Source organism: Pan paniscus, chromosome 18 (assembly GCF_029289425.2).
Source record: "Pan paniscus chromosome 18, NHGRI_mPanPan1-v2.0_pri, whole genome shotgun sequence".
Classification (NCBI taxonomy): domain Eukaryota; kingdom Metazoa; phylum Chordata; class Mammalia; order Primates; family Hominidae; genus Pan; species Pan paniscus.
Window position 1 is genome coordinate 29,073,552 of NC_073267.2, and position 21,674 is coordinate 29,095,225.

At 46.5% G+C, this 21,674-nt stretch overlaps 1 protein-coding gene and 2 long non-coding RNA genes across 13 annotated transcripts in view; 1 reads left to right on the plus strand and 2 right to left on the minus strand.

The window, feature by feature from the left end:
- Nucleotides 1-21,674, plus strand: part of KATNIP (katanin interacting protein) — a 230,791-nt gene that overhangs the window by 129,393 nt on the left and 79,724 nt on the right. For 5 of the 10 annotated variants that reach the window (XM_008959904.4, XM_008959900.4, XM_034951136.3 and 2 more), the window contains 3 exons: nucleotides 2,271-2,402; nucleotides 19,244-19,416; nucleotides 20,390-20,509. In XM_008959904.4, the coding sequence (XP_008958152.4) occupies nucleotides 2,271-2,402; nucleotides 19,244-19,416; nucleotides 20,390-20,509 (425 nt within the window). The remainder of the gene's footprint in view (nucleotides 1-2,270; nucleotides 2,403-19,243; nucleotides 19,417-20,389; nucleotides 20,510-21,674) is intronic. The other 5 variants (XM_008959901.4, XM_003807766.6, XM_055100257.2 and 2 more) reach the window with 2 other exon arrangements.
- Nucleotides 1-21,674, minus strand: part of LOC129394296 (uncharacterized) — a 69,432-nt gene that overhangs the window by 30,047 nt on the left and 17,711 nt on the right. The window lies entirely within an intron of this gene.
- The window catches only part of LOC117978293 (uncharacterized), a 57,460-nt gene that overhangs the window by 18,375 nt on the left and 17,411 nt on the right, over nucleotides 1-21,674 (minus strand). The window contains exons 2-3 of one of the 2 annotated variants that reach the window (XR_010110190.1): nucleotides 6,138-14,765; nucleotides 2,066-2,264 (exon numbers count right to left, since the gene is read on the minus strand). This is a non-coding gene — a long non-coding RNA (uncharacterized LOC117978293). Of the gene's footprint in view, nucleotides 1-2,065; nucleotides 2,265-6,117; nucleotides 14,766-21,674 lie in introns of both variants that reach the window. The other variant, XR_010110189.1, reaches the window with a different exon arrangement.

Below are 21,674 nucleotides of genomic sequence, written 5' to 3' on the forward strand. Positions count from 1 at the left end.
GCGAGGGTTGTCATGACAAAGTACCACAGACTGGGTGGCTTAAACAGCAGGAATTTACTGTCTCATAGTTCTGGAGACTGGAAGCCTGAGATCAAGAGTCAGTTTCTTCTGAGGCCTTTTCCTTCTTTGTGGCTTGTAGACAGCCATCTTCTCCCTGTGTCTTCCTGTGGTCTTCCCTCTGTGTGTGTCTGTGTCCTAATCTCCTCTTCTTAGGAGAAGTTATATTGGATTAGGGCCCACCTATATGACCTTGTTTTTACTTAATTACCTCTTTAAAGACCTTGTGCCCAAATACAGTCAGGGGTACTGGCGGCTAGGATTTCAATGTATGAGTTTGGAGGGGGCCAGGCACAGTGGCTCATGTCTGTAATCCCAACAGTTTCGGCAGCCAAGGCGGGAGGATCACTTGAGTTCCAGATCAGCCTGGGAAACATGGCAAGACCCTATCTCTACAAAAAAATGTTTTAAAAAATTAGCCAGACGTAGTAGTGCATACCTTTAGTCCTAGCTACTTGGGAGGCTGAGGCAGGAGGATCACTTAAGTCTGAAAAGTTTAAGCTGCAGTGAGCCATGATGGTGCCACTGCACTGCAGCCTGGGTGACAGAATGAGACCCTCTCAAAAAAAAAAAAAAAAAAGTTTGAAGAGGACACAGTTCAGCTCTGGAAAATCCACACCCAATAACTGACATCTCCAGAGAAGACATTTGTCCATCAGACATGCTCTCACCATGTTTGTTCTCACCCCAGACACTTGCTTGAGCTGTTCCCTCTGCCCAGATGACCACAGTCCCTTTCCTCTCCACTCAGAACCCTGAAGCCTGGCTCTCTGCTTTTCCCTCCAGACCGCACTCAGAAGTTGCTTATTCCACAAAGCCTTCTTCACACTCCCACCACATCCACTTGGGCCAGCCCTCCCCCGTGCTCCCATAGCATCATCATGGCGCTGGGTTCACTGGCCCCAGTTGTCTTTCTCTCCACCCACCACACCTCCCCACCCACCAGCCTGTGGGCACGGCCTGGCTCTTACCCTCCACTTCCCCAGCACGCAGCACACGCCCAGCACATTGCAGCCCCTCAGGGAACCTTTGTCAAATAAACAAAGGTGTTAGGCGCACCTGCGGGAGCAGCAAGTGGTCAGGGCAGTGTTAATAATGGTCCCACGTGGGACCCACCGGGCCTGCAGATGGCATGGCTGCAGGGGAGACGGGGAGGGAGGGGACAGGGCTCTAAAGAGGTGACTGAGTCTCCACCCTGGAAAAGCAGGGGACCTGACAGTCATTCCTGGGTGTGAAGAACCAGGCCACAGAACAGCTGATGCCAGCACAGTTCGAGTGATACTGGGGCATAAAGTGAAAAGAGAGAATTTGAATTTCTTGACATTTTGCATGTTTTGTTTTGTTGGTTTTTTCTGAGATAAGGTCTTGCCCTGTCACCCGGGCTGAAGTGCAGTGGCACGATCATAACTCACTGCAGCCTCAAATTCCTGGGAGGGATCCTCCTGCCACAGCCTCCAGAGTAGCTGGGACTACAAGCACGTGCCAACACATCTGGCTTTTTTTTTGCGGGGGGAGGGTGGGGCGGGGAACGAAGTCTTGCTCTGCCCCCCAGGCTGGAGTCAGTGGCACAATCTCAGCTCACTGCAACCTCCATCTTCCAGAAGATGGAAGCAATTCTCATGCCTCAGCCTTCCAAGTAGCTGGGATTACAGGCGCTTGCCACCGTGCACAGCTAATTTTTGTATTTTTGGTAGAGACAGAGTTTCACCATGTTGGCCAGGCTGGTCTCAAACTCCTGACTTCAGATGATCCACCCATCTTGGCCTCCTAAAGTGCTGGGATTACAGGCGTGAGCCACTGTACCCAGCCTACTTTGTTCATTTTTTGCTAGAGACAGGGTCTCACTATGTTGCCTAGGCTGGTCTTTATCTCCTGGGCTCAAGCAGTTCCCCCACCACAGCCTCCCAAAGCACCGGGATTACAGGTGTGAGCCACCGCCTGGCTGCCTAGCCAGGAAACATTAAAATTTGAAAACCTGTGCATGTCCTAGAATCTTTTATGTACTTACCAAAATGTGGTGCTGGGCACACCATGACTCTCAGCAAACTTGTTTCGTCGCCTGCATTATTCACATCTCTAATCCCAAACTGCACAAAGTAGTTCCGTAGACATTTGTTGAATGAGTAAGTGAATGAATGATGAACAAATGCCTGAACAGAATGCCCAACTTGCTTGCGCTCAGCGTCTTACATGAAACAATTGTTTTCCTACAGGTCATAAAAGGGAAAGGAATTTGTCTGCAAAGCGGAAGGACAATGCTGAGGTTTTCGTTCCCACCAAACCTGAGCCAAACCTGACTCCCCAAGCTCCTGCTGTATTCCCAGACCAGGAGAGGATGTGCTCCAGTAAGAGTTCCGGGGGCCCCTGAGCAGGGGAGCAGGGCTGCGACTGGGTCACTCTCTGGGGTGCCATGATGGGAGGCCGCACTTCATTACCCTCCTTGTAGATGGCTAGCTGCCCTTTAGCAAATGTATTAGTGAGGGGTCTGCAGAGGAACAGAATGAAAAGGATATGGAGGGAGAGTGAGAGAGAGAGCTTAGGATAAGGAATTGGCTCATGCAGTTGTGGAGGAGCGAGTGCGCTGTGCAGGAAGAGCCTATGTCAGAGGTGAAGTCCAAGGCAGTAGACTGGAGAAGTCACCCTCACTTGGGGGAAGGCTGGTCTTTTTGTTTGATTCAAGCCGTCACCTGATTGGCCGAGGCCCACTCACATGGTGGAGGGCAATCTGCCTTACTCTCCTGATGAATATGTTAATGTCATCCAAAAATGCTCCTTCAGAAACACTCAGAATAATATTTGACCAGATATCTGGGTTTCCTGTGGCCCAGTCAAGCCAACGCATTAAAGTAACCATGAGAGTGACTTTCTGATTCCACCACCAAGGTGTGGTTATCATTGAAAATTTCTTTTATTTTTGTTTTACTCTTAAATGAACTCCCTTACTTCAGATGAGTAATAATATGTGCAAATGGTACACAATTCTGAAAGTACAAAAGAGTCGATGGTGAAAAGACCAGCTTTGTCTATGTTCTAATGACATGAGAGGTTACATTTATTCACTATTTAGGATGACCCAGCCACTATCGTAAGCTTTTACTTCTACCATCTCATATAATCCTTATAACTAGACTTTAAGGTAGGTTCTGCAATTGTCCCCATTTCACAGACGAGGAACTGAGGCACACAACGTGCAAGTGGCAGCTGAGGCTTTGTAGCAGGGGCTACCATGTTGGTTTACATTTCAACAAGATTCTTCTGGCTGCCACGTGGAGCCTGGCCTATAGGGAGCTGGGGAGGACGTGAGGTGACCAAGGAAGAGACCAGGTGGTTCAAGATGTAGAGGGTGGGGGCTCAGTCTCGATGTTACCAGGGGATGGATCCAGACAGTAGTTGGGCTTGCTAAGGAGCCAGTTGTAGGTATGAGATTAGTTGTGACTTTCTATCCTAAATAACCTAGGGTAAGAACCTGGGCGTTGGGGAGCCTACAGTGATGGGGGGCCATGGCTTATCATGTGGCTGGGTGGCATGGTTTGAATATTTGCCCCCTCCAAGACTCATGTTGAAATTTAATCCCCAATGTGGCAATACTGAGAGGTGGGCCCTTTAAGACGTGAAGAGGTCATGAAGGCTTGTCCAGTGGATTAATGCATTCATGGGTTAATGGATTAAAGGGTTATCATGGGAGTGGGACTGGTGGCTTTATAGGAAGAAGAAGAGAGACCTGAGCTAGCACACTCATCCCCTCACCATGCACTGCCTCGAGACTCTGCAGAGTCCCCACCAGCAAGAAGGCCCTCGTCAGATGCGGCACCCTTGACCTTGGACTTCTCAGCTTCTATAACTATAAGAAATAAATTCCTTTCCTTTTGATATTACCTAGTTTCAGTTATTCTGTTATAAGCAACAGAAAACAAGCTCAAGGCACTGGGGTAGGATTTGAGTCTGTGTCACTAGCAAAGGAGACTGAGGCAACCCAGGTCCCGGAGTTGGGATCTGTGCATGCACAAGCCATGCAGTGCCAAGACCCCTGTCCTAAGTCTCTGATCTGCATCCTGCTTCAGCCTGTAGTGACCAGGAAGAACTGTGGCTAACTGGAGCCTGCATCCCAGTGGGGCCTTCAAAGTACCACAATCAGAGTGGCTTAAACAATGGAAATGTATCATCTCACAGTTCTCGAGGCTGGAAGTCTAAATTCAAGGTGTTGGAGGAGCCAGACTCCAGTGGGGCAGAGCTAGCCCCAAACTGGTTCCTGGGGACTTTTTGGTGGGACCCAGAGCCTGGAAAGAGGCCTGCCTGGGGCCCGAGGAAGGTAGGAGTGGGAGGCAACCCCTGTCGGCATGTCAAGGTTCCTGCAGCCAATAGCGTCACAGAGTTGTCACATTGTTAACTAGATAATGGAGAAATGATCTGTAGGGGAAAAGAGCCAAATAGAACATGAAAGATGTCAGAAAAGTCTGGCGAATTTTGGTTCTGTCAGCTTTGGTGAGATGGGAGCTGGGAAAGGGAGAGAGAGGAGAAGGAGGTATGGGGCGAGATAAAGGCCTGAGTCTGCTTTCGGAGCTCCCTCAGCAGGTGGGGAGTAGGGGTGGCAGTCCCAGGTGCCATTGTTCCTTCTGCATCTCCTAGATTGGCCTCACCGACTGCTGTTCAGGTTGACAAGCCTCCAGTCTATCCTGCTGGTACTGTCTTCACTATCTGAACCAATCTAAATGACTTTTCAGAAGTTCCTCCAAAACAAGTTGGTAAAAAAGTATGCCACTGCACGAACCCCCCTAGAGCCCCTAGTAGGGCAGGAGTGGCACAGTGGTGGTCGTGTACCTTTCCCAGCATCCTACTGAGCTAACTGGGACTTCCCTCCTTTGTATATGTGCCAAGATTGCTATTTTTTCCATATTCAAGTAACAAAATTAAGGGTCAGTACTTACAAAGCACTGAACTAGCTCCCAAGCTGTGTGTAGGACTACATATGTAATCTTGCATTTAATCATCCACACAGCCCCGTGCAATAGGTACTTTTATTATCAATATTATTGTACAGAGGAGATGGAGGCACAGAGAGGTTAAGGAATCTGTCCAAGATCACACAGCCTGTAAGTGATGAAGCCAGTATTTGAGAACCTGGGCTGCAGAATCTCTGCTCTTAATTACTCCACTATAAGCCCCTCTTGTGCCAACTAAACTATTATTTGCTTAATTACCCACATTAATTACCACTTAATTAATACCCACGTCAGCCTAGTCCTAAGCAGTAACATGCTTGAAAATCAGAGGTTTGAGTCACTTGTTATACTTTTTTCTCATGCTCATCAATATAAATATATTAGTATTTTAAAAGTTGAACCATGTATCAACTAAAATCATCTGGCATAATGCATTAGCTTGCTAGGGCAGCCATAACGAAGTACCACAATCAGAGTGGCTTAAGCAATGGAAACGTATCATCTCACAGTTCTCAAGGCTCCAAGTCTAAATTCAAGGTGTTGGCAAGGGCCATTTTCTGAAGGCACTGGGGGGTAGTCCATTCCAGGCCTCTCTCCTAACTTCTGCCAGTTCCTTGGCTTGTGGCAACATAACTCCAATCTGTACATGGTATTCTCCATGTATGTCTCTGTCTCTGTGTCCAAATGTGCCATTTTTATAAAGACAGATGAATGCCTAACCTAATGACTTCATCTTAACTTGATCATCTGCAAACACCCTATTTCCAAATAAGGTCACAGTCACAGGTACTAGGGGTTAGGGCCTCAATGACCTTTTTAGGGGACACAATTCAACCCATAATATATGCTTTCATGTCTAGCACTTTGAGAAATAGAGCTTAATTAATTTATGATCTGCCTTTTTCCAAAAAGTTCTGACATGGACTAACAAAGTTTTATATACAGTGGGTAGTGCAAGACTTTGAAAAGTATTTGAGGAGGCCAGGCGCAATGGGTCATGCCTGTAATCCCAGCACTTTGGGAGGCCAAGGTGGGTGGATTGCTTGACCCTAGGAGGTCAAGACCAGCCTGGGCAGCATGGCAAAACCCCATCTCTACTAAAACACACACAAAAAATTACCTGGACATGGTGGCACACACCTGTAATCCCAGCTACTCGGGAAGCTGAGGCAGGAGAATTGCTTGAACCTGAGGGGCAGAGGTTGCAGTGAGCTGAGATTGGACCACTGTACTCCAGCCTGGGCAACAGATCGAGACTCTGTCCAAAAATAAGTAAATAAAAAATTTAAGAAAATGAAATTGGAGAGAAAACAAGAGTAGAAAAATAAGATGAAACCAGGGGGTGAACAAATGAATGCCTAAAGTAGTCACAGTTGTAACACTGAGCTTCCTGGCCACCATGGCAAAGAAGCATGCGTTCATATAAAAAATGCATGTCACTGGGTCCATTTAATAAAGATCAGATTACCAGCTATTCCTGGTATTTAGTTCTTAGGGTAGTTTGTTCCATCAGTACTCCTAAAGAGGACACTATTTGAGGTAGTGGAATTCTTATTCTGAACAGGTTTGGACTCAGCCTTTGCTTATTCAATATACTTGGCTCTAACATAAGTCAAATTTGAAGAAAGAGTTCTATGGCTAAGAGGAAAGCTGAAAAGCCTGGCATTGTCACTGCTCTCACACTGAAATGGGATTATGGTAGAGCCACATCTCACCTAGATATTAGGCTGTAAAGGAAGTAAAAAGTGCAGGAGACCAGAGTTACTGTTAGAAATCCCTCAAATTGATGATTAAGTGCAGCATGTATTGGTTTATATAGATGACCTCATACAGATACATGAACTCTCAGTAAGCCCAAGACAGTCTGTCTCTCCTCCAGTGTGGGAAAAATCACAGCTTCTTGGCTGAGCCCCAGAAGAAGCAGCTGGCCTTGTTTAGGGTCAGGGTTGTAGGGGAAATGTGTGTTTTTAGACACTGGCATCATGCTCAGAACGCTGGGATGTTCACACCACCAGAGGCACAAGGAACCTGAAACTTCCTAAAAGTGCAGCAGAATCACAAACCAACTCACTCTCCTCAAGGCAACATCTGGAGGGTGGACTGCTTATATGCTTTACTCTGTATCTGGGGCGGGGGAGGGATGTCTTTTTTGGTACATACAGAATTTGACTTTTTATATCTTCTAAGGGAATTGAACCTTTTATCATTATGTGTTGTTTCTCACTCTAGTAATGCTTTTCGCCTTAAAGTCTACTTTGTCTGATATAAAGCTACTCCGGCTTTCTTTTGGTTAGTATTTGTATGGTGTACTGTTTTTTATCCTTTCACTTTCAAACTTTCTGTATCTTTATATTAAGGTTTGTCTCTTATAAGCAGCACGTAATTGGTTTTTAGTTTTATCCTCTAACAATCTATGCGTTTTAATGGGAGCATTCAGTCCATTTATGTTTAATGTAATTGCTGATATATGTGAGTTTACATCTACTGTCTTATTGTTTGCTTTTTATTTGTTTTTCCTGTTTTATGTTTCTCTTTCTCTCCTTTCTTGCCTTCCTTTGAACTGATTGCTTTGTATTATTTCTCTTTTTTCCTCTCTATTAGCTTGTTAGTTATACATTCTTTTTTTATTATTATTCTAGTCATTACCAGAGATTACAACATGCATTCTTGACTTACTAGGGTTTACTTTAAATTAGCAAGTTTACCACTTCTCATTTATTGGAAGTATCTTACAAACTCTAACTCTATTTTTTCTTTTCCCAACTTAAATACTATTGTATGCATTTTAACTCTCTCTAGCTTTTAAACACCACTAGACATTATTTCTAGTGATTATTACTCCTGATTATTATTATTAGTAGACATTATTACTACTGATTATTATTTTATATAATCAGCAGTAATTTGGATTCGCCCACATTGTTAACCTTTCTGTGCCCTTCACTCCTGGCTACTTCCAGGTCTCCCTCACTCCCAGACTGTAGCCTCTGAGCCTGTTGCCAGCTCTGCTCAGCTTCCCAGCCTTGTGGCAGCTCTCATCAGAATCAGTAGCACCTTAAGAGGAAAGGCCTCCAAGATGTTGGGTCTACATCTCTGAGTTTCTTTCTCCAGTCTACTATATCCCTGTAATTCTTCACAGCCCTGTTCATTCTCCGTGCCTTCAAACGATCTCTTTTTTTTTTCAAATAGATTTTTTAAATATTTAAAAATATTTTCTAGGTTTCCTAGTTGTGTTCCAGCAAGAGGTTGGTCTGAATTAGATAGTCTGCTATTCCAGAAGTGTAATCTTTTGCTTGTACCCCATAAAGAGTTATTTCTCCCCTTGCCCCTTTTTCTTAGACTAAGCCCATAAAATTGAATTTGTGTCAATTAAATGTGTGTGATGCAACTCCAAGAGAGCTTCATTCCTTTCTATCACTGCAACTGTCCCTAGTTCTAATGAAAGGGCCTCATGTCCTGTATTGCTCCAGCCTCAATCCGTAAGCCTTCCAGAAAAGCTAATATAATCTCCTTCTAGAAACCTGTTGTCTTCTTGAGGATGAAAGAACATTAGTCTTTAATGCAGAAAGTTTACTGTCCAAGTTGTCAGAGTGCTCTAGGGAAGTGATATATCTGAACCACTTTTCCCAGACAAGCTGCCAACCACAGAAATAAAGCAACACCCCTCAGTGTGAGTGAATTAGAGGAATTTGACAGCCCTGTACTTAGTGTTCCTGTCAGGAAAACCTGCAACAGCAAGACCATTCTGCCAAAGTCCAGAGACTCTTAATATATTAGCCAGCGTTCATTAACAGTAAGTGACAGAAACCCTAATCAGCCCAAGCAACAAAGGAGAATGTCTTGCTCACAGACCTAAAAATTCCAGAATAGTAGAATTGGCCTCAGGGATGGTGGGATCCTGGTGCTCAGATGGTCTCTCGGGAAGCTGTTTCATCACTTAGCTTTACACTTCTCTAGCCCAGTGGTTCTCAAACTTGGACATGCATCAGAATTACTTGCAAAGCCAATTAAAACACAGATTGTTGGCCAAGCATGGTGGCTAACACCTGTAATCCTAGTGCTTTGGGAGGCTGAGGCAGGAGGCTCATTTGAACCCAGGAGTTCAAGACCAGCCTGGGCGGTGTAGTGAGACCTTGTCTCTATTTTGTTCTTAAATAAAATAATAATTAAAATAATCAGATTGGCCGGACATGGTGACTCACACCTGTAATCCCAGCACTTTGGGAGGCTGAGGAGGGTGGATCTCCTGAGGTCAGGAGTTCAAGATCAGCCTGACCAATACGGTGAAACCCCGTCTCTACTAAAAATACAAGTTAGCCGGGCATGGTGGCGGTCACCTGTGGTCCCAGCTACTCAGGAGGCTGAGACAGGAGAATTGCTTGAACCCGGGAGGCAGAGGTTGCAGTGACCCAAGATCGCACCACTGCACTCCAGCCTGGGCGACAGAGTGAGACTCCGTCTCAATAAATAAAATAAAATAAAATAAAATAAAATAAATCAGATTATTGGGCCCCAATCTCAGAATTTCTGCTTCAGTGTGTCTGAGGTAGAGGTAAGTGTTTTAATTCCTAGCAAGTTCCCAGGCGATCCTGACATTACTGGTTTAGAGAACACACTTTGAGACCCATGTCTCTAGTTACTACCAGGCAGGCATTTCATTGATGGCCTAGAGATGGCCCCCAGTGGCTCCAGGCTTCCTTTACTATCTGCTTTGCAATCCCCAGGTGAAAGAGACAGTTCTTTTCTTAGTTCAAGAACCAGCTCTCTCCTGAACCAGCCTCCCTCCTCCATGGTCAGGGAGAGGTAGTCTGGCATGGCCCAGGCTGAGCCAGAAGTGGAGTCAGATCTGCAAAGATCCACTCCAGCCAGGGCCAGGAGTGGGGTCATAGCCACCCAAAAGGCTGAGAAAGGTGAGGAAAGAATGGTTCCCTGAAGGAAACCATAGGTGCTGTGAAGACCATGGTGCCAGGTAGACAAAAGCCACTGCTATCCATTTCATATAAAAATGAACCACATAGGTGGCCAGGCATGGTAGATCATGCCTGTAATGCCAGCATTTTGGGAGGCCAAGGCAGGTGGATCACTTGAGGTCAGGAGTTTGAGACCAGCCTGGCCAACATGTCAGAACCCCGTCTCTACTAAAAATATGAAAATTAGCTGGGTGTGGTGGCATGTGCCTGTAGTCCCAGCTACTCAGGAGGCTGAGGTTGGAGAATCACTTGAACCTAGGAGGTGGAGGTTGCAGTGAGATCACGCCACTGGACTCCAGCCTGGATGACAGAGTGAGACTCTGTCTAAAAAAAAAAAAAAGTCAACCACGTAGGACATTTTGCCACAGATTCTACGGAGGCAGTGTAGAGCAATGGACTGTAACATCCAAGAGTAGAAGTCATTTAGTCTGGGGGCCTTGATTGCAGTCCTTGAAAATCACCTGCACTCCTGGGCTCAAGGAGAGACAGTGGCAGAATGATGACAGGGCTGCAGACAGCACCTGCCATCAAGAAAAGTCCCAAAAGCAGCTTTAGAGATGAGAAGAACACAGGCCTTAACAAGCCAGGTCTGTCGGCTAACTATTACTGCCTGACAACCCACCCCAAAATGTAGTGGCTTAAAACAGCAACCGTTTTATGATTGCTCATGAGTCTGTGGGTGGACTGGGCTGTTCTGTAGTGAGCTAGCAGGTGGCTGGGCCAGATGGTCTAGGACAGCCTTACTCACATGTCTGGCAGTTTTGTTTGTCCTGAGGACCTTGGCTAGGACAGCCCATCTTGGCCCCGTAGAGTCTTATTCTCTAGCACTGGTGATTTCAGGGCAGCAAGAGAGGACAAGCCCATGCCTGGGTGCTTTTTAAAGACTGCTTGGTCATGATTGCTAATGTCCTGTTAGCCAAAGAAAGTCACCAGGCAGGGCCGGCTGCAGTGCCTCATGCCTGTAAGCCTAGCACTTTGGGAGTCCGAGGCGAGAGGATCACTTGAGCCTGGGAGTTCAAGACCAGCCTGGGAAACAAAGTGAGACCTCATCTCTACAAATAATAATAATAATAATAAAACTAGCTGGGTGATGTGGTGCATGCCTGTGGTCCCAGCTACACAGGAGGCTGAGGCAAGAGGATGACTTGAGCACAGGGAAGTCAAGGCTGCAGTGAGCCATACTCATTCCATGGCATTCCAGCCCAGGTGACAGAGTGAGACCCCATCTCTCTCTCACTCAGATAGATAGATAGATAGATAGATAGATAGATAGATAGATGATAGATAGATGATAGATAGATAGATAGATAGATAGATAGATAGATAGAAAGAAAAATAAATAAAAATAAAATGAAAGCCACCAGGCCAAGCCCAGCTAGAGAAACAGACACTACCTCCTAATGGAAAATGCTGCAAAACCACATTGCAGCGGTCCACATACAGGGGTGGGAGGAATTCGTGGCCACTTGTTGCAGTTCCCGATGCCATAGGAAGCAGGTAGCCTGATAACGTTGGCCCATTTGGAAATGCATGGAGGCTTTGGAGCACTCAGGCCTAGAACATTGTCCCAGGGCACACTCTCCCTTCCCCACCTCCCTCTTGGCTTTTAGAAGTGAGTGTGGACATCTGAAGACAAAACAAGGCTATGTCTACCATTTCCCTGGACTTTTTGCCACACAACATCTTGTACAGTTTCAAGGCCTACCAGGCATGTGACCACAGGGAGTGGCGTGCACTGTGGAAACTGGAGCACTTCAGCCCTGTCGAAAGGGGCGCCATCACCCAGCTCCAGCCAATGGTTCCCACATATGAATACTGTTCCAGGGTTGCCAGATGGTATTACTTTTCAGGAGATGCCAGGAATCCCAATTTTCAGGTGGATTTCCTTTTTTTTTTTTTTTTTTTTTTGAGCTTGGCATCTATTTTCAATTTTTCTAAAAAAGTGAAAGTGACACAATACATCTCTGTAGGCAGGTTATGCCTGTGGGCTGCCGGTTTATGATTGCTATAATAGACCCTTGTTGTCCTTAAATTTCATATTCGCCATTTCGGTGGCTTCCCAGGTGACCTCCAAGGCCCCTTGCATGTAGTAAGGGGTAATTTTGCTGAGACTCTGAATTTGAGCTTTTCAAGTCACAGCTGGTGGCTGGTGAGCCGACCGGCGGCCTCGTGCCCTCACGTCTTCTGTGTGACATGTGTTGCATTCATGGTAAATTTCCTGAATTGATATACCTTTTGTTTCTCTGTGAGAGAGAAGAAAGCCAAACACTGGTGAAGCGAAGATAAAGCAAAGTTATCAGAAGAGGGATGGTTCTCAACCAGAAAAGAGCAGTTTGGGAGAAGTTAAAATGTGCAATTTGGCTTTTGCTGGTGGCACAAATGGACTGTGTGAATAGATCCACCGTCCTCTAGATCTGTCATGGGAATAAATCCACCATCATGGGGTATTCAGGCTAGCATTCACCCAAGTGAGCGATGAGAGCATCAAAAAGAATTAAAAGGTGGTTACCTCGTGTGCACGTGCGTGCGGTGTGAGGGAGTGCACAGAGGGAACGTGATTTTGGAGAACTGGGGTGCCATGTAGGACGGTTCTGGAAAGCCAGGATGGGAAAAGCTCTGGTAGTGGAGCTGCAGCATTGACCTTCACTTGGAGAAAGGGTGATTTAATTTTTGAAAGCATGTTCTTAGCATAATATGACTCAAAGGGCACAGACAGCACCTGATGATCATGTTGCTGGAGGAGCATTTCCTCCCAAATGAAAGACGCTCAGGGGCAAAAGGGTCTGTGCAGATAAAACTGGTCTCTACTGGAGAAAGATGCCTTTGTGAATCTCCTTGTCCAAGAGGAAGTGAGCATAGGGCTGCAGCAGCCAAGGACAGATCGTCCCGCCTGCTCACAGGTCATGAGACTAGCTTCCAAGCTATCTCAGAGGCCCCTTGTTCCATCCCAGCCCCAGACTGATGAGGCACAAGAGGAACAGGCTCTTGCCCAAAGATTGGCAGTAAAAAGATAAGGGTCACCACATGGTTCTTTTTAGACAAATTTTATAAGTGCTTCATGCGGGAAATGGTGAATGAGCTTGCGAATTTCAGGTTCTACTTGTCCTGGTGCTGCCCAAGCCTTCTACCAATGCTGGTGTTTGCACCCCACGTGTCAGGTGCTGGCGCATTTGTTTAGCTTTGACACAATCTTGGTCCCTTATTTATGGAATTGTCTATAGGGTCTAAAGGGAGCTTGATTTTTTCAACTGTGCTTTACTACAGATGATGGAGAGAACCATGTGGTTGGGTGATATTCACAAATACTTAGATTTACCAGGTTTGGGGTTTAAGTCATTTTTCATCCATCCATTTAGCAAAAATTATAATGCCAGGTGTCAGGGATACAACAGTAAACAAGATGGGTATGACCTCATGAAGTAGCTGAGGCTCTACAAGAACTGAGCCCGCAACCTCTCCACCCTCGTTGCTAACCATCCTTCCCCTTGCCCCCCATTCCAGCCCCCTTGCCACTCCTCAGTGTGCTGAGCTTGACCTACCAGGGCCTTGGCACCTGCTGTTCCAGGCGAAGGGAACAGCAGGGTATTCCCAGGGCTCACCGCCTTCGTGTCCCCACTCAGATATCCTCTTCCCAGATGGTACATCTCAAATGACAGTGCGTCCCCTCCCGTCATGAGCAGACCCTTACCCTCTGCATGTACCTGACCCATGTCTGTCTCTGCTTTGTGACTACAAGGTCAATGAGGGCAGAAAGTGTGCCTGTTCCTCCGACCCCTGCACCCCCACACCAAGAGCAGCATCTCACTCAACCAAAGAAGCTCACAGCATAGTGCAGGTCGTAAGCCTGGTAACGAAGTACCTTTGACTTTGTGGATAACTCATTTCTGCATTAGGGGCGAGGGTGTGTCTATACTTTGGGGTGTTTTGGCTTCAGCTCCAGTATAGCTCAAAACCACATCCTTCAGCTTCCTTCACTCCTTTTGTGGTCCTCCTGGCTATTTCAGGGACCTGATCCTTTTTGCACTGAGTAAGGAAGACACTGGTGAGATCTTCCCCATCCTTTTACCTGTTGCTTGTTTCCATAACAATAAGAATCTGCAACACAGCTTGCTAAACAGAGTTTCTTCCAAACCTCATTCTCAGCCCATGTTTGCTTTACTTTCTCATCTCTCCTGTTGCCCAGCAGGCCAAGTGACAGCTGAGAAGGGCAAAGCAGCCTCCAGTGGGCGAGCAGAATCCCTGGCTCACATGTCTGGCAGCTCCTTACCTCTCTGTCCCCAGGAGCAGCATCAGGGATGATGACAAGAGACAGTACATCAAAGTCTGAAAATGGCCCACTTGATTTTTTCTTTTTTTTTTTTTTGAGATGGAGTCTTGCTCTGTGGCCCAGGCTGGAGTGCAGTGGCGTGATCTCGACTTACTGCAACTTCTGCCTCCCGGGTTCAAGCGATTCTCCTGCCTCAGCCTCCCAAGTAGCTGGGATTACAGGCGCCCGCCACCATGCCTGGCTAATTTTTGTATTTTTAGTAGAGACGGGGTTTTACCATGTTGGCCAGGCTGGTCTTGAACTCCTGACCTCAGGTGATCCACCTGCCTCAGCCTCCCAAGGTGCTGGGATTACAGACGTGAGCCACTGCACCTGGCCCCATCTGATGTTTATTGCTCAGAGCAGCCATCCACAGGTGCTGTGAAGGTTCCTCTAGGTGCCTTGACCCTTCTCAGGGAGCAGCTGGGACGTGCCCTGGCCTGTACTAGAACAGCCAGTGGGTTCTGTTGGCCTCACAACATTTCTTAGAATCTGGAAGACATTATGAACAAATACAATTCAGGGGATTTCACATAAATTTCAGATGCTAGCTTTTCTTGGGGGAAAAAAAAAGCATTTGGTAACACTAGGAGCACAGTCCCATAAGGCAAGGATTGGCTGGAGCTGGGAGGTGGCTTCTATTCAGTGGCACTCGGCCCCTGGCATTCAGTGACACTGAGATGGTTCTTGGGGCATTTGCACTCACAGCCCCTTTCTTGGGTGCCTGGCAGAACTTGCTATTCCTTCATTTTAGCTTAGCATTCCCATAAAAACCTACCATCATCCCCATCAGCCCAGTGCCTGGCTGTCCTGGAAAGCAGCCCAGTAGAGCCTCCGGGTGTCTCCTGCCTTCTCCTGCCAGTGACATTCTTGATGTTGCTACCCGAACATTCAGACACAGCATTCTAATGGGGCGTAGAAGAGAGTCAAGTGCTTCGACAGGAGCCCTTAATAATCAACAGCTGATGGTTTGCTAAGGTCCTGAGAATGGAAGCATGCTGTTTTTCAGAAAGCCTTGTACCAGGTCACAAGTATACATAGATCCCCCAAGATGTCATACCTGTAAATTTCATTAGTTTGTTTTAGGCCAACATTAATACCAATCTTTGATACCCTTAAATTATCCAATCTAGTTGCCTATATAAAATTTACATCTCCAGGCCAGGCACGGTGGCTCATGCCCGTAATCCCAGCACTTTGGGAGGCCGAGGTGGGTGGATCACTTGAGTCCAGGAGTTTGAGACCAGCCTGGGCAACATGGTGAAACCCCGTCTCTACAAAAAATACAAAAATTAGCCGGGCGTGGTGGTGCGTGCTTGTAGTCCCAGCTACTCGGGAGGCTGAGGCTCAAGAATTGCTTGAACCCCAGAGGTAGAGGTTGCAGTGAGCCGAGATTGTGCCACTGCACTCCAGCCTGGACAAAGGAGACCCTACCACAATAAATAAATAAATAAATTAATTAATTAATTTACATAGCCAGCCTAGACTCTCTCAAACTCTGGATTCCTGTGTGCACAGGTCAACTCAGCAGCTCTGTTCTGGTGCCACACTCACATCTTGAACCCAGCTTGTCCCAAATTGAGCCCTCTGCTCCTCCCAAACTTCCTCCACCCACAGCCTTCCACAGCTCAGCTGAAAGCAATCCCGTCTTCTACTTCAAGCCATCACTCGTGGAGTCACCCGTAACTCCTCTCTTCCTCTCCCATCCACAGCTGGACTGTTAGGAAGTCCTATTGGCTCTGTCTCTGGCAGATGCCTGTAATCTGACCACATTCTGTGTCCCCTCCTCCACCACTGTTGCCTCCTGTCTCCTGGACAACTAGTAGCCCCTGGCCATCTCCCTGCTTTCACCCCCAACTCCTTTCAGTCTCTTCTCCACTCTGCACCTACATCAGATCTGGTCTTCTGCTCTGAATTCCTCAGTGGCTCCCCATTTCCCGCAGAGCATGGGCCTTACAGTGCCCTGCAAGGCCCTGCATGACCTGCCCTCCCTCAATCCCTTTCAGGCCTTCTGTCAACTTATACCCCTGCTGGCTCCGCTCCAGCCCCATGGGTACCTAGCTGCTCCTAGAACACATCACACGCCTCCCATCTTTGCGCTGGTGCCTGGAGCACACTTCCCTGGTCCTCTGCGAGGCTCTCTCTGCCCCTGATATCCGCACTCCAGATCTCCCTTACCCCGATCTGCTTTGCATGGTTTTTCATGTCAGTTTCCACATCGAACACTGTGTTTTAAAGTTATTATTTCTCCAGCTTATGGTCTCTCACCATGTGAGTGGGGGACTTGGTATCTCTGGTCACTGCTGTGTCGCCAGTGCCAAGAACAGAGCCTGGCACAGATAAATATTTCCCCAAGGGTTGAGATTGAGTAGGTAAACTCTTTAAGCACCCCAAAGAAATATTTGGAGCAGCTCTATATTTTAATGGAGTATGTTTTAATATGAAAAAAATCCAAACATAAATAATTGAGAGGATGTTACACTGACCTCCCCTCCCCGCCCCAATGTATCCATCCATTACCCATCCTTGGCAATAATCAATTTACAGCCAATTTCATTTCATCATCACCCCTACCCATTCCCCAGATTTTTAGGAAGCAAATGGAAGCCTTCATATAATTTTACCTGCAGATATTTTAGTATTCTTTTCTTTTTAGAGCGTCATTGTACTCTGTTGGGTGGGTGTACCATAATTTATTAGATGCTTAGTTTTATTAGGTGCTTCTTTTATATCACTGTATATTTTATAAAACCATCTTTCCATTCATGGGAACTTCCAGAATCAACTGCAACTTTGCAATACTTGTTTTCTTAAATTGGGGTGTTATTACTTTGTAATTCTTGTTACCCGTGCAAAAGTAAAACAAAAAAGCAATAATATTGCAAAATACCCATCCTTCTTCCTAACATTATATATTATTCTTTACAGGTATTCTGTAAGAAAGTTAATTTTTTAAATAACTTTTTGTTTTGATGCAATTTTATTTTTTACTTTTATTTTTTTAACTTTGAGTTTCAGGAATACGTGTGCAGGTTTGTTACATAGGTAGGTCAACTGCATGTCACAGGGATTTGGTATACAGATAATTTCATCACCCAGGTAATAAGCATAGTACCTGATAGGTATTTTTTCTGGTCCTCTCCTTCCTCCCACCCTCTGCCCTCAATAGACCTCAGTGTCTGTTGTTCCCCTGCTAGTATCCATGTGTTCTCGTTGTTTAGCTTTTAAGTGAGAACATGCGATATTTGGTTTTCTGTTCCCATGTTAGTTTGCTCAGGATAGTGGCCTCCAGTTTCATCCATGTTGCTGCAGAGAACACGATCTCATTTTTTATGGCTGTATAGTATTCCGTGGTGTATTCCATAGTATTCCACATTTTTTTTCTTTTTTTTTTTTGAGATGGAGTTTCACTCTTGTTGCCTAGGCCGGAGTGCAATGGTGCGATCTCGGCTCACTACAACCTCTGCCTCCTGGGTTCAAACGATTCTCCTGCCTCAGCCTCCCAAGTAGCTGGGATTACAGGTGCCTGCCACTACACCCAGCTAATTTTTGTATTTTTATTAGAGACAGGGTTTCACCATGTTGACCAGGCTGATCTCGAACTCCTGACTTCAGGTGATCCACCCACCTCGACCTCCCAAAGTGCTGAGATTACAGGCATGAGCCACCACACCCGGCCTCCACATTTTCTTTATCCAGTCTACTGTTGATGGGCATTTAGGTTGATTCCATGTCTTTGCTATTGTGAATAGTGCTAGATGAACAGACATGTGCATGTGTCTTTATGGTAGGATGATTTATATTCCTTTGGGTATATACCTAGTAATGAGATTGCTGGGTCAAATGGTAATTCTGTTTTTAGTTCTTTGAGGAATCGCCATGCTGCTTTCCACAATGGCTGAACTGATTTACACTCCCACCAGCAGTGTATAAGCATTCCCTTTAATCCCCAACCTCGCCAGCATCTGTTAGATTTTTGCTTTTCAATAGCCATTCTGATTGGTGTGAGATGGTATCTCCTTGTGATTTTGATTTGCTTTTCTCTAATGATTAGTGATGTCAAGCATTTTTTCATATGCTTGTTGGATGCATGTCTTGATACAATTTTAAACTTAAAGTAACATTGTAAGGATAGTACACTGACACTTCCACCCTGCACCCACATACCCAGATTCACCAGTTAACGTTTTACTCCAATTGCTTTTGCTTTATATTCTATGTATATATATAATTATATAAAAATTATATATAATTATACAAAAATTATATATACAGAAATGTTATGCACACACATATGTGTATGCCTGCTATCATGTATTGATCTGTAAATTAAATTATAGAACTGTAGATAAATTGATCGATAGAGGGTGTGTGTGTGTGTAAATATTTGAGATGAAGTTGCAGACATCATTCCCCTTTACCCCTGAACTGTGTTTGTGCATGTGCATATGTGTGTGTGCATGTATGTGTGTAAACTATTTGAGATGAAGTTGCAGACGTCATTCCCCTTTACTCCTGAACTGTGTGTGTGTATGTTTGTAAGCTATTTGAAATTAAGTGGCAGACATCATTCCCCTTTACCCCGAACACTGCTATATATATCTCCTAAAAACAAGGGCATTCATTTTACATAACCACAGTACACTAAATTCAGGATATTTAGCATTACTAGAATACCACTGTCTAAGCCATAGACTGTATTTGAATTTTCCCAGTTGCCACAGTAATGTTCTTTACAGCACTGCTCCCTCCCCAGGACCAAGTCCCCCCAGGGCCACCACTGCATTCAGCCGTGTCTGCCTAGTCTCCTGTAATCTGGAACCGTTTTCTTTGTCTTTTACCGCCTTGACATTTTTGGAGAGTACGGGCCAGTTGTTTTATAGAATGTTCCTCAATTGGGGTCTAATGGGTTGTGAGCTGCACTCCAAGAATATAATCTAAAAGAACGTCCCCCTGTCTTCTGCCCTCAGGACCTGGAAGCCGGCGAGAGAGACCCCTGTCTGCAACCCGCAAAACTCTTTGTGAGGCTGAGTACCCAGAGGAAGACGCCTCTGCTGTGCTCCAAGCCATCCAGGTGGAGAACACGGCCCTGCAGAGGGCGCTCCTCAGCAGAAAGGCCAAGCAGCCGGCCAGCCCACTGCAGGTGCGCTCCGGGCTGGGAGAGGAACCGGGGGATGCTCCCTGGACTGGGCAGTGTCTGAGCTGCAGTTGAGAAGAGCAAGTGTGCAGAAGAGAGAGGTGTAGTGGGCATCGCTGACCCCAGACTCATCTGTGTTTCCACTGTTCAGACAGTCACCCACTGACCTGCTAAGGCTCCCTTTTCTTCCGCCTTCTTTTAGCTCTTTATTTCACAAAGCCTAAGCTGGGTGCTAATCTGCCTCCAGTCCTCACTGATTTCCCTGCAAACCCTGGATACCTTAGACCAGGGTTGCAAACTGGTGGGTCAGTGAAGAATGGAGTCAACAACAAGCTCTGGCTTCCCAGCAAAGGTCTCATTCCTGAGCGTGGGCCCCTCAGGCCTCCGCAGTCGTCACTGCTCCCTATTGTCCCGCCCCTGGCCCACTTCACTTGTTCACAAAACCTCTCTGGGCCTACAGGGGTTTGAGCTTCCGCCTGCTGCCTTCAGCTTTGAGCAGCCAACAGGAGGATAAATGGTGGGTAGATCAGGGACCTTGGGGAGCTGGAGGCATTGGGTATAGCTTGGCGTGCACATCCTTTCTCAGAAGCTTGGTCTGTGAGTCGCCTGTTGAAACCCTTTTTCTTAGCTTGTCCCCCCGATGCTCAGAGTAGCCCTTAAATAGGCAGGGTTGGTTTCATTGCCTCACTTCACAGATATGGCCACTGATACCCAGAGAAGCAAGGTGGCCTGCTTCTCTCAAGGACAAGGTGATCACATCTTTGCAAGTGGCCGAGATCTGCCCGCCTGCAAGCCCAGGGCCCTGTCACCAGCACCGGTTGTTCCCCAGGCTCTATCGTGGGGTTGATCTTTGGGGCATCCATCGAGCAGCAACTATTGTCTGTGTTCCCAGACCTCTGACCTTGCCCCTGAACTTTATATCTATGGTAGCTTGAGAAGGTCCCTGCCCTTTTCTGTGCCCTCATCTTTCTGTGAACAGCATGGAGTGAATGGCTTTGTTCCAACATCACATCATGTGATCACATCCTTCCAGGATGCAGAAGGACCACCAGCAAAACCATGGACCAGTCTGCTGGAGGAGAAGGAAGAGACCCTTGAGGTCAGTGCTAGGCAGAGATGAATGACAAAGCCCCACGCATGTGCGTTGCTCCCGATGGTGCCAGGCAGAGATGAATGACAAAGCCCTATGCATGTGCATAGCACCTGATGGCCTCCAGGGCGCTTTCCTTCACACTGTCCTACCAGGTCCTCACTGTGTGCCCTGAGCACTGGTGTCATGCTGCCCATTTCACAGATCGGGAGACCAGGAATGGCGTGGCTTACCCAAGGTCACGAGTTGAAGCTAGAACTCACCCAGGCCTGCTGACTCAAACTGTTGTAATTACTTCTATTTATTTATTTTTTAATTTTATTTATTTATTTTTTTTTGTGACAGAATCTCACTCTGTTGCCCAGGCAGGAGTGCAATGGTGCAATCTCGGCTCACTACAACCTCTGCCTCCCGGGTTCAAGTGATTCTCCCACCTCAGCCTCCCAAGTAGCTGGGATTACAGGCGCACAGCCACCATGCCTGGCTGATTTTTGTATTTTTACTAGAGACAAGGTTTCATCATGTTAGTCAGGCTGGTCTCGAACTCCTGACCTCAAGTGATCCACCCGCCTCAGCCTCCCAAAGTGCTGGGATTACAGGTGTTAGCCACCACGCCCGACCTATATTTCTATTTATTGACAAGACAATGCAAAAACAGATCTTAGTACATTGAATAAATAAATTTTTTCATCTGTATCTATCTAGGTCAATTAAGTATATCTCAGCAAATTTGGTCCCAGAAAATAAGGAAGTGAATTAATAAAATGCCCAGGACCATCTTTGCTTGGTTATACACAGGTCTGTGCCGTGTGCTCAGAATACAGAGGCAGCTGAGACAGATGAGCCCCAGCCCCATGCAGCTTACAGGCAACAGCAAATAAAACCATACATAAACAGGGTGATATCAGAGAGCGATGACAATCACAGCTGCTAATATGTGAGAGAATGACAGGGTGTGGGGTGGTGGCTGCTGCTCACGGGGTGGTCCTGGGTGCCCCTTGGAAGGCATGTCCCATCTGAGCTGAGCCCTGCCTGTTCGGAAGGCACCAACAACAGGGAACGGCATTCCAGGTGGAAGGAACGGGGAAAAGCTTTGAGGTGGGAATGAGCCCAGCCTGATCAAGGAGCAGGAAGAAGCCCTTTGTGAGGCAGCGAAGTGGGGACGGGAGAAGCA